This window comes from Cotesia glomerata, linkage group LG7, assembly GCF_020080835.1.
Source record: "Cotesia glomerata isolate CgM1 linkage group LG7, MPM_Cglom_v2.3, whole genome shotgun sequence".
Lineage (NCBI taxonomy): Eukaryota > Metazoa > Arthropoda > Insecta > Hymenoptera > Braconidae > Cotesia > Cotesia glomerata.
Window position 1 is genome coordinate 11,109,302 of NC_058164.1, and position 13,225 is coordinate 11,122,526.

The 13,225-nt window shown below is 32.0% G+C and overlaps 1 protein-coding gene across 3 annotated transcripts in view; it reads left to right on the plus strand.

Moving 5' to 3' along the window:
- Nucleotides 1-13,225, plus strand: part of LOC123269956 (protein madd-4) — a 257,068-nt gene that overhangs the window by 208,820 nt on the left and 35,023 nt on the right. For all 3 annotated transcript variants that reach the window (XM_044735906.1, XM_044735908.1, XM_044735909.1), the window contains exons 6-7: nucleotides 3,361-3,502; nucleotides 3,609-3,738. In XM_044735906.1, the coding sequence (XP_044591841.1) occupies nucleotides 3,361-3,502; nucleotides 3,609-3,738 (272 nt within the window). The remainder of the gene's footprint in view (nucleotides 1-3,360; nucleotides 3,503-3,608; nucleotides 3,739-13,225) is intronic.

Below are 13,225 nucleotides of genomic sequence, written 5' to 3' on the forward strand. Positions count from 1 at the left end.
GTAAAGTAGGGATAGCTACAGTAGCATTACAGTATGGCTCTGAGAGCGATATTTTTTTTCCGTGTATGACGTTTTTGAGCTCTTCGAGCTCATAAATACAATGTGCGTGTTATTTTGAGCTCTCCAAGCTCAAAAAAAATCTTTTGTATGCTTTTGAGCTCGTCGAGCTCAAAAGTTTGATAAAATACTATTTTTTGAATTTTCAAATCTTAATAACTTTTGAATGAATGAACCGATTTCCACGCGGTTGGTGGCATTCAACGCAGTTTTTTAAGCTTCATGAAGAATTTTCAAGTTTAAATTGATAGAACGAAAAATTTCGGAGTAATTCCGAAAAAATATTTTTTCAGTTTTCTTTCGTCAACGATAACTCACGAACGAATCAACCGATTTTGACCGGACTGACGGTGATCAACGTGGTTTTTTCGATGTTAAGAGCTGATTAGTTTTTGAAATTGATCGGTGAAGCCGTTAAAAGTTATTTCAAAAAAACCCCATTTGAAAAAATTTTTTTTGTAGTTTTTTTGCGATTTCTCAAAATCGACCGTTCCGAATCGCTCCAAAGTATATTCAAAATCTAAGTTTAGTCAAGCCCTTTCAAATCGCACCAACCGCGATCAAATCGGTCAATCCGTTCAAAAGTTATGGTAGGTTTACATACATACACACACACAAACTTTAAAAGAATATTTTTCTATGTTATTTAAATGGGAAATAGAAATTACATGACACCACCTCTAAATATTAATAATAAGAGCTCATATTTTCAGAGGATCTTCTTCTAGAGATACTCTGATGATTTCTCAATGTTCATTGGAAAAAAAAAATATTCGATTTTTTTGAGACACTCCAATATATACACTTTAAAATTTTCATGTATTGAAATAAATACAGAATTTTCTTTTAATCTGGCTTTTAATATACACGGAGAAAAAAGTATTGCTATTATAGTGATCCAGTGGATCGTGAACGTAGTATTGTGATTAGCTCAAAACAGTATCGTCATTTTCACGATATTATAACCTGATATACTCTATACTTCGGATTCTTATATGAACTTTCCATGGTATAGTGAATATGTCAAAACGTATTGTGATCATAAAGAAACGTTTCCTTACTACGGCGAAACGAATCGTGATTATCACGATCCACAACGCCTTCAGCGCCGCCACACATAACCAAGTCTGAAACTCTTACGAGTAGATTTGTTTACAATTTTGGTGATGAAATAGTGATAATTACATAAATTACTTAATTAATATCAACAGCGATATGGATGATTGGGTTGTTGATAAATTACTCGAGTGGAATCTTGAAAAACTTGTGTCGATTTTTGAAGGCTATAATAAAGAAATAAATCTTCCTATGTTAACTGTGTTAATGTCGTGTCCGTGGTTATTGTATATAATTCTACTGCGTTGATAAAAAGAAACAATGTACATTATATATTGTATTAAATAAATAAAATTCTTGTTTTCATAAAAGTCTTTTTTAGCATAAATGATTTGATCCCATACTATTTTATACAAAAAAATATAATTGTATGGAGTACGTTCAGTAATAAAGGAGTAAAAATTCCATTAACAAATTTTTTTCTTATGACAAAAATATTTGCCTCTTTTAAATGAATATTTCGATAATACAAATTTCTAGGCTAATAATATTTGTAAAAATAAAAAAAAAAAGTTATATAAGATAAAGTCCAACTGCTGTAAGTCATTATTTAAAAATTTTTAAACCTAACCCAATTCTTGACTGTCATAATCTACACAAAAATTTTAAACTAATCAAGCTACAATAGGAACTTTTATTTATGTTAATAACAATAATATACCAAAAAACTGAAAAAAACAATAATCTGCAATAAAATATAATTAACATTTAATTAAAGACAACTTAATCATCTATAAATCATAGCAATATACACACTCGATATCCGAATCCATGTGGATCGTGATAATCACGATCCACTAGATCGGGCATATGCACATCTAAAGTATAGTCATACGAGGATCGTGATCATCACTATACTGTATCGTGAAAATAGCAATACTTTTTTCTCCGTGTACCCATATCAAGAAATTATACATGAGCTAATATTCTTCTGTAATAAAAAATTTATTTGTTTGTTCATATTTTACTTGTTCATTAAATGATATAAATTTTTCCTATTCATTTCGCATTAACGGTTTTCACGGAAAGTTTTGCTATCCATAAAAAATTTGTTTATGGTTATACTTATGAACAGCTCAAAGAATAAACATCAAGCTATAAAATTGATAAAAATCAAATTTTTGAAGAACATAAAATTTTTTTTTTAATTTTTACAAAATATTATTGTACATTATTATACTTTATAAAATGATATTAAAATGTTCATGTTTATTTAAGCTAAGTCAGGCCACATGAGAAGTTTTTTTTATAAATGATTTAAAATTTCATCATAAAATGTGATTGCCAGTTTTTTAGTCATGAAAAATTTTAATCGATTGAATATTACAAATGCTCAAAAAAACTAATTCTGTTTAAAAAAAAAATAAAGTTTTTCAAAATAATTTTTAGAGACAATTTTACACACAGAGGCGACTGCGTGGCCGAGCAGTTTAAGTCTTAAACTGCCCGTACAACAGTCGCTCAGGCGTGGGTTCGAGCCCTGGCAGTCGCAATTTTTCTGCGATCCAAGGCTTGTAGCACCAGAGTTTTTCTTCACACACTCCTTCTGCTTGATAAAATTCAGAGTTAATTACTTTTTACTTGATTAAATAAAGTGAAATAAGTGACATTGGAAAAAAAAAAAAAAAAAATTTACACACGGGTTGGAATGTCCTACTTTCCTTCCTCGGTGCGTAATATACTACACTTTATTCAAGTAAATTTTTTTTTCTGCGAATCATTTAATAAATGAATTCATGACTCATAAAATAATATTCATGATTAATAATATCATTCTGTTTGTAATGGAAGTAGATGTCATTGTCCGTCTGGAAAATGTTGCCTTTTTTATTTTATTTTTTTAATTTTATTATCATTTTTGTATTACTCTTTTTTTTTCATTTTTCAACCCTATATAACAGTAGTACTCTTTGTTTTCCGAAATCTCCTAACCCAAGTCACGAGTCTCAAGCCATAAGATAAGGGATGAATAATATAATCCAAAGCCTTGAGCCTTATGTGCTCTTACCTGAATGATAAATCAGTCTTCTACCTCGTACTTGGTATTACTCAGGTCACGATTGACGTCAGTTAAGATTTTCTCAGTTTACAAAAACACCAGAGTGTCATAATTTATTCTTATTGCTTATTAGTTGTCAAAATATATTTTTATGTCTCTTAATTGATTTTTCATTTTATTATTCACAGATAGTAGGATGTGATATGAAAGTAGGCAGTGGTAAAACAAAAGATCTTTGCGGCGTATGCGGTGGAAACGGTTCGACTTGCCAGTCAAAATACTCCTGGAGCCTGGAATCGATATCTGCTTGCTCTAAATCCTGCGGCGGTGGTAATTATTTTACTCTTATTATATCATTTACTTTTCTGATATTTTACAAAGTGATTACCGTGTAGTAACAAGAACACTTGAGTATAATTATTTTTTATTGCTACAGGTTTTAAAATGGCTGCACCAATTTGCAAATCACTTGAAGATGATAGTACGACCGATGAAGAGAACTGTAATCTTGATAAAAAACCAACGAAAACAATTCTGCCTTGCAATATGCATCCTTGTGCAACAAAGTACGTTTATCTAAATTTTATTTATTTATTATTTATTATTATTTTAACATTGTAATTGTAGCCAATATTAATTTTTAATTATTAACTCAACTCCGTTAAAATTTTTTTCTTATTTCTTTTAATGAAGATGGTAATTTAAATTGCTTAAGGTGAGTTATACGTGCAATCGAATTAAACTTAATTAATTGAAGCAAATAGATGAAGACCAAAGTTAAATAAAGTTTATTAATTTAAATAAATTAATAGTTATAAAGTATAGAAGGATAAATTTACCTAAATAAAAATAAGAGTATTCAAATTAAAAAATTTATAAAGCCCTATTTAAATAATTAAAAATTTTTATAAATTAATTTTTGCATTTTGATTCTAACTACAATTAATGTTCAATTTTTCAACTCAATAATTCGCAACTCTGAATTTCAATCTGTCTCGTATATTCTCATCATGGCTTTAAAGAACATTTTAATTAAAAGAATTTCATTAAACATTCATTGTCAATGTTCTGTAATTTTACAGAAAAAAAAGATAAAATTGACCTACATACTCTCCTCGTAAGTTATGGAAACTCAATGAAATCTCCATGACATTTATAGAAACATTGAGGGTAAAAATATAGTTTTTAAAGTTTATTATTATAAATAACAAAATTTTATTCATACATTTTAATCATATATTTTATTATTTCTTTGTCGGCGACTGTCTGCAATAGAAAAATAGTTTCACTATTGAGAATAGACTTTTCGGCGTAACGCCAAAAGTGTTTCCGTATGACGTCGTTTTAAGAACAAAAAAGCAATACAGGGTAAAAGAGATGTCGGTCGACTGAATTTCTCGTTGCAATGCACACCCTTTTATCCCTCTTGAACGGCCATTAACTGAAAGAAAAGCATTGTAAAGTCATTTCATTTCAGTTTTTTCTATTTTCTTTCTTCAATTTTCTTTTCTTTGTCTTTTATCCTCAAGTTATAGCGAAAAAATATTACTCTCTAAAAAACATAGTCAATGAAAAATATACGGATTGAATTATTAGGCTGATAAATAAATATTTGAATTATGTCTGACATTTTATAAAACAATGAAAAATAAATAAGCAAAAGATTTTCTCTACGATAGCATGAAATTGATTTAGTATACATCGGAATTGCTAACGTGTTATCAACACGCTGTATAGTCATATATGTGTACCAAGCATTTGTGCTGTAGACATGTACAGATGATGACATGTTCTTGTGTGCAGTTCCACGCACAATTTGTTAATAAATCACTGGGACACGTATATATACAGGCAGGGTCGGCATCGTTAAATCGCGTTAATTGCTCTACTCCTCGCTTTTGTATTTAGTTTAATTTGATCATAGTATAGTCTGCATATTTGGAGAAATTAATCCTCGATAGCATACTGATCTTGAGATAACTTAATAGTCGTTTTAAATGAATAATTCTTTCAGTGATAATTAAATACTTTATAAAACACTTGAATAAATCGACTAAAAAATAAACGGTAAACAGTAAGATTGTAAAAGAAATACAGTAGTTGGAAATTCAGCCAAAAACTATAAGAAATAAAATTAATTTTTGGCAAGTAAAGTGACGGAAAAGGGAGTAAAAGAAATTTAAAAAAAAAAAAAAAAAAAAAAAACATAGAAAATTCAACAATGCATAATTCATAACGTCCATTTAATTTTTAATAAAAAATACATTGTATTGATTTTAAAATAAAGGGGAGTAAAGAAAAATTTATTTCACGGAAAAAAATGATTCTAATTTTGTATCATTGTTTTTTTATTTTCGGCTTAATTGTATAGTACATGATGCCCTTAGAATATTAAGTATGAGGGTGTAATACATTAGATACAAATTTAAGATCACTTGTACACAGTAAAAAATACTGTATATTTGTGTTAAATCCGGCCTGTGTTATAAATTTTTTGGGTTAAAATAACATTAAGTGTGTTACTTTGTTGTAGAATTTCAACAAAAATGTTGTGCCGACCGTATTTAACACAAAAATTGTGTTGATTTTACACAATATTTTTTACTGTGTCGGTAAAAATTTAGGATCATTTTTTTTCTTTCCGTGTATTTACAATAACATACGGAAAAAAGAAACAAAAATTTAAATATCTTAAGCCATCATGTTATATAAATAATTAAATGTATAGTGACTTAATTATAACAAGTAAAATAACTTTCATTGTAAAAAAGCGGCATGATGGCCGAGCGGGTTAAGTCATTATCCCGTTAGTTCGCTCGCACATCATGCCGTGAGGCGAGGGTTCGAGTCCCGATGATTGTTCGAATAGTTCCAACACCAACCGTCGGGGGTCGCTCCAGTAGCCGAACTGTACTGGCATGGGTTTTCTCTGTGGTTTCCCCATCGCCACTATTCCAACAACCGATAGAAAAGGGGTGAGGAATAGGGTAAATACAGTACAGAAAGCACAAGTCGGTCCACAGCCGCGTGATAATAATAAAGAGTTGAGTATACAAATGTGCGAAAAATAAGGTTGATTATGTAGTGAAAATATAGGAGTGAAAAGAGGATGTGCTGGGGTCCAAAAAAGCGTTGAATAAACAAGGACAGTATAAAAAACACAGGACGGTGGCGTACTCGCGGAATGCGACAGCTACCATCTACCCAGCCTTGTAAAAACCAAGAACGGTATACAAGTAAAAATCGAAATAAAAAAAAAACTTTCATTGTATAAGACTATGCTGGTTTATTTTAAATTTACCTTGATTTTTAACTAACCAAAAATAAATTGGAGATCGTACTTTTTTTATGGAAGTGATATATCGGTTTTTTTTTTTTTTTTTTTTATTTTAATCATTGTACATGTTGAAAACTGTCAAATTATCTTTAACAAGATAACTTCATCATAAAAAGTTGATTTAAATCAGTGAAATCTTTAACTTAACATATACCTATCCAATAATACATACTCATTAAAAAATTATTCTGCATATCTTTATAGAAAAAGATAATTAAAATAACATTAACTATTTTTAAAATTTATTTTATTCTTGTACAGTACTCTGAGAAAGTTGTTTCATTATTTGATCACTGATCGTCTCTGAAATAAATTAACTTAACTTAAAATGAACCTCATTAAAACTAGTGTAATATATTACGATTCATTTCACTTAAATAAATTTTCCTCTCTGTTTATGAGACATAAATTTGATTGTTGATATTCGAGGATTATAGAGTTGACGTTTTATGCCGAAAATTTATGGATTTACTTTCGCTGAATAATATCATTTTTTACCTTACGTTTGTAATATATTTTTTTAGTGAACATTATATGGGTTAACATTTACTTGCGTTTTTATTACTAATTTTTATGAATAATTTATTACACTAATGCTAGTACTCAATATTATTTGTAATAAGTAAAAAAAAAAAGTAATGAAAAAAAAATTCAATCCATCATAAGTAATATTATAAACAATTGGGAGCCACCGTAGCCATGATAGTGAACAGACATGCGTTAACTTACGTCGTATTAAATTATATTTTTAATCAATTTAACCGTGGTGATAATTAAATTTTTATAGTAGTGTGAATAAAACAAGATCTATATTTAATTTGTGAATAATAAACTTCAAGATTTTCGTAATTCAACGGGCTTAAAAAGCATAGAATTTCAACGCTGGCTGAGGCAGTTAGGTTATGGGAGATCCAAGGAGTGAGTATAGTTATACACAAGAGCAGTCGCCGAAAGTCCCATTCACTATAGGCGACAGCGCGGCTAATTCAAATAGGTTAGAACTTACACCAACAACGGAAAAGCGTAGACCAGGCCGTTACTCCAACCTAGACAGACTCGCACTCCGCCGATCAAGTTCCGATTCTTCAATAAAAGACTTTTTAACTAAAAGAAAAAGGGAGCTTACTGGCAACAATAATAACTCTGCGTGTGATACGTCTTTGGAACTAAACGCTGCCAAGAAGAAGCCAGTGATTGAATTTGAACTGTCACACTCTGCAAATAATCCTATAGAGGTAAGTCCAATCGCTTCGCCCTCTCCAACTGACAAGATGAATCCAACTAACAACGACATTTTAAATGAAATTAGGAAATTCAGAAATGAGAATGCACAAAATCTCAAGAATCTGGAAGAACGGATTCATCTGCAAGTGGCTGAGGTTAGGAGAGAGCACAAGGAGGAAATTAAAAAGCTCTGGACTGAGTTCGAAGAAAACGATAAAGCGCAAGCAAATGAAATTAAAAAATTAAGTGATGAAATAACTAAGTTGAAATCTTCACGCAATTCCTCTCACTCCACTTTTCCATTTGCAGTCGAAGAGAGTCACCAACAGCCGAGTGTCAAATCGCATAAATTTAATAAGCTATTAAGATTCGCAGATAACCTTGAACGCAAAGACCGTGAAGATAAAAAACTCAGCATCATAATAAAAGGTCTAGCAGCTTCGCAGGACCCTCTGGCATTGATCTCCGATTTATTAAAAAATACGTTCGAACTTCAAGAAGTTATTGAAGGTATCTCGACTCTTGGCAGGGAGAAAAACATTTATAAAGTTGTCTTGAAGAATGCTGAAGTTAAAAAGAAGATTTTGTCAAATAAAAGAAGAGCTTTAGCAAAGACCAAGATATATATTGATAATGATCTCACCGAGATTCAAGCGCTCGAACAGCGCAATATAAGAACAGGAGCTCGTGGTTTCTTTCCCCTCGCAGAAAGAGAACCTGATGGAGGTCGAAACTTGTGGCAGTAATGAACCAAACCCCTCGCAGCAGAAGTAACAGTTAAACAATTCTCTTAAAATAGTACTGTGGAACGTGAACGGTATTAAAAATTTTTGAGCATGTAAAGACTTTGTAAATTATGATTTGATATGTTTACTTGAAACCTGGACGACAAAACAACTTAATTTAGGGACATGGCAGAATCAGTACAACGCGCACTGGATCGAGGCTTCCAAATGCAAATCTGCTGGACGACCCAGTGGTGGTATTCTACTTCTCATTAAAAGCAGTATTAATTCAGTTATTCTACACAGCTCGTATAATTCTTGTTTTGTCCGCATAGCACATAAAGAAAAACTGTATTGTTGGTTTTACATATTTCAGGCCTGATATCTCCCTTTTCTGCAAAGATTTTATGAAGTTTTAAGAGGCAATGGAGGTTATTCTAAATCAATTTGAAGCGTCTCCACTTTTCTTGATGGGTGATGTTAACGCGCACATTGGTATGCCCACAAAATATCCAGAGGAAATATTTAAAGACTCAGAGTTGTCTGCAACATGCAACATGAGCATCAACGCACTTAACGATAAAGGTAATAAATTAAATTTTCATATGGATAGTATAAACTTGATAAATGTTAACGGAAGATCTCTCAGCGATAATCCTGCGCAGCCAACTTACTTCGGCAAAGGTAGTAGCACGATCGACTTGGCCTGGACTAATTTGGAAGGATTGGAAAAAATTAAAGATTTTAAAGTTCTTCAGACCGTGAACTTTTCGGATCATTTTCCAATCTCTCTGTATTTAAAGTACAACAAACCTTTTCTACCCAGCAGAAAAATAAACTCTATAAAACTTAAATGGAGAGCTGAGAAAGCTCCCGATTTCAAAAATTGTATCAGTCGTTCTACGCTAACCTGCTTAAATTTTGAACAAGAAACAGTCAATGTTATTCAAAGCAACTTGATAGCGGCTATTACCGCAACTGCTACAGATAATGGGCTAGTGGTTAAATTCAAAGAGCAGGTGGTGAAAAGTCACGAGCCTTGGGTAGACCAAAAATGTAAAGAACTAAAAAATGTAGCAAACAAAAAACTGAAAATCTACAGGAAAAATAACTTCAAAGAAAGTGATAGACGAGAGTATATTAATGCTTCCAAAGAATTTAAATTACATTGGGAGAAGAATAGGCTAGAATATGTTGAGAACCTAACAAATAAAATCAATAAAGCGAAAAACCAGTCTGAGTTCTGGAAAGCTTTAGGAAGTCATCGACAAAGAGCTTACATCCACCCGAAGATCGAACCTTATCAGTGGGTGAATTTTTACAAGAACATAATGAAACCTGTCGAGCCGTCGGACAGCCTGTATTCTGGGGTTTGGGATCCCTTCTTGGACAATGAATTCTCCATGGAGGAATTGGAGAAGGCTATTAAGCAAAGTAAAAGAGGAAAAGCGCCTGGTTGTGACACTATCACCAACGAATTTTACCAAGGATTATCGCACGACGGGAAACTTTATTTATTATGCCTTTTCAACAAGATCTTCCGCGAAGAAAAAATTCCAGACTCATGGGCAAGTGCTACTTTAACTATGCTACATAAGAAGGGGGACAAAAGCGATCCAAATAATTATAGGGACATAGCCCTTATAAATCACATTACAAAACTATTCACGTCGATGATTGCTGTAAAACTGTACGAATGGGCGGAAAGGTGCAACATACTTCCAGAAAGACAAACTGGGTTCAGGCCTCAAAGAAGCTGCATGGACAATATTTACACGCTTATGGAAGTGATACACACCAGCTTAAGACAAGAATAAAAAAGAGCGTGTGTACAGAGTACACATGTTAGAAGTGAAACTTCTTTGGCAAACTCAATTTAAAATTTATTATTTAATAGTTAATAGATTTCAAAGACAGGAACATAAAGGATTTATGCATATATAGTATTGAAAGAATTAAATGAGAAAAATTTACACTAGTTATATCACATATTCTTTCAATTTATTTCTTCAATATTTACAACATTATCTGATTGTATTTAAAATTGTATTTAAAATCTGTTGATGTTGATTAGATGCAGATTTGAGATCTCTTTTAAACCACAACCTATCACAGACTGAGCAAATATGTCCGAACGGGTTATTGATGAATTTAGTCTTAAACTCTTCATGAGCTTTTTTATGATGATAAAAAGTAGAATAAGGTACACGCAAATCATTAGCCTAGAAGCCTCTCGTAACGTTGTTGATACTTAGCGTCGTTGTAGTATTTGGAATGTCTCTAATAATAAAATCTGCTTCAGATAAAATTGCACCCTCTTGATTCCTAGTACACGGATTATCTGTTGAAAAGGTTTCAGTAGATGGAGCATTTAGTACTGAGTTTTTAAGGACCATCGTAGATTTTTTCCGAGCTCTATACTGACGACTACGATCGGCTGGTGTTCTTGACGTTTTTGGTAAATCCGAAAGAGAATTTTCTTGATGTATTTCAGCTTGAACATCAATCGACGTAGAGCAGGTTGGCTCTGAAATTGCAGAATTTTTTAGGGCCTTCTTCCAGGCTCTATACTCACGACTACGTTCTGCTGGTGTTTTTGACTTTCTTGGTGGATCCGAAACAGAATTTTCCTGATGTACTTCAACTTGAACATCAATCGACGTAGGGCAAGATGGCTCTGGATTTGCAGGATTTTCTCGGGCCTTCTTCCGGGCTCTATACTCACGACTACGTTATGCTGGTGTTTTTGACTTTCTTGGTGGATCCGAAACAGAATTTTCCTGATGTACTTCAACTTGAACATCAATCGACGTAGGGCAAGATGGCTCTGGATTTGCAGGATTTTCTCGGGCCTTCTTCCGAGCTCTATATTCACGAGTACGTTCTGCTGGTGTTTTACGTTTTTTTCTAGGTGACATCGGAGTGCAGCTAATAGATTGTTGATCAATGTATGTAGTTAAATTTTCTGAAAATAAAATAAAATTAGAAATTTTCGAATTTACTACATATGCGTTATGTTATATAGTAATTTTATTTAAACACTACACTAAAATAAAAAGAATTTATAATTTTATTTTTTGAAATTTTTAATTACTAAAAAAAAATTTAATAACAATAAAAATAGATAATGAACTTAATTAATGACAGGCAACAGTGATAGTATAAATATTATATAGAATGCAATATAGAGAATGTAGGTTATACATGGTACTTTGCGCATATTCATGTGATCAAAATAAAAAGAAAAATGTAATTATTAAAATAATTAATTATTCAATTAAATATAAAAAAATAAATATATTATTAACATTAAATCAGTTAAATAATGTATACCTTACTTGATATACATTTATTTCAAATCTAATAATAAATATTAATGAAAAAGGAAATAAATAAAGTATTACTTACTGCGAACAACTGCTTGATCAACAAGGATTTCTTATTAACTGTCAACGAACAATAAATATTTACCACTAGTTACTATAAAAATATCTGAATGAATAAAACAGTATAAACAAACACGAGGTTATAAAATACATAATAATAATAATAATATTTAAGAGCAGTGTACCTACAGTCTAAAATACAACGCATGCGCACATGAAAATAACATTTCTATAGTGTAAAAGTATAGTTTTCCTTTATATCTTTATCTTTTTCTCTCCGACTACGTACATATATGCGTCCTTTAATGTGACGCTCATATTATGATTATTGTGACGCTCATATTATGATTATTGTGACGCTCATATTATTATTATTGTGACGCGACCTTGAAATTTTACCCTCAACGCGCGCAAAGAAGTTTCACTTCAAAAAGGGTTCGTATTCATCCTATTTGTGGACTTTAAACGAGCTTTTGATACTGTGCCGCACGATAAGCTCTAGAAAACTCTTCTGGAGTTAGGCGTTAGCGCGAAGTTAATAAGAGTGCTAAAATCACTGTACGATAAAGCTACAATCCGTATTAAAACGCAAGAAGGTCTTACAGAAGAGATAGACATCACAGAAGTCGTTCTGCAAGGGGGGATTCTGAGCCCCCTCCTCTTCATCATGTACATAGCAGATATCGTAAAACTTTTTCGTTCTAGAGGTTTATACGGCGTTAATATAAATTTACTGACTGACATTTTAATTCTTTTATACGCGGATGACCTTGCCATCATCGCCAGGAACAAAGCGGACGTGGCCACTAAATTAAAGTTTCTGTATAAATATTGCGAACTCAAGGGGCTAATTGTGAATAAGGAGAAAACGAAGATATTATACTGTCAGAAGGCTGGCAAAATTCCTTCGATTCTGAAATGTTTCTATGATTCTAGTCCAATTGAGGTGGTTTCAAACTTCACCTACCTGGATGTACCGGTTGCTTCTTCAGGTCTTGGCCGTTTGGCCTTAACTAGTGCAATTCAAAAAGCCAAAATTGCCTCCAGCGCAGTCATATCGCTAATTTACAAAGCAAAGAAAAGTAACTTTAATAACATAGTGCTACTCTTCGACAGTATGATATCTTCGGTCGCTCTTTATGCCTCACCAATCTGGGCTTTAAAATACACAAATGAATTAGACTTTGTTTTAACCGACTTTTTCAAGTCAATTCTAAATCTGAAACGCACGACCTCAAATGCTCTTGTAAAATTTGAATCAAACAAAATTGATCTTGCTTTTAACGTCTGGAAACAAGCATGGAACTGGGTAGTTAGAATTGTAAACATGGACAGAAACAGATTCCCATATTTATGCCTTCAAAAACAGATTTTACTATAT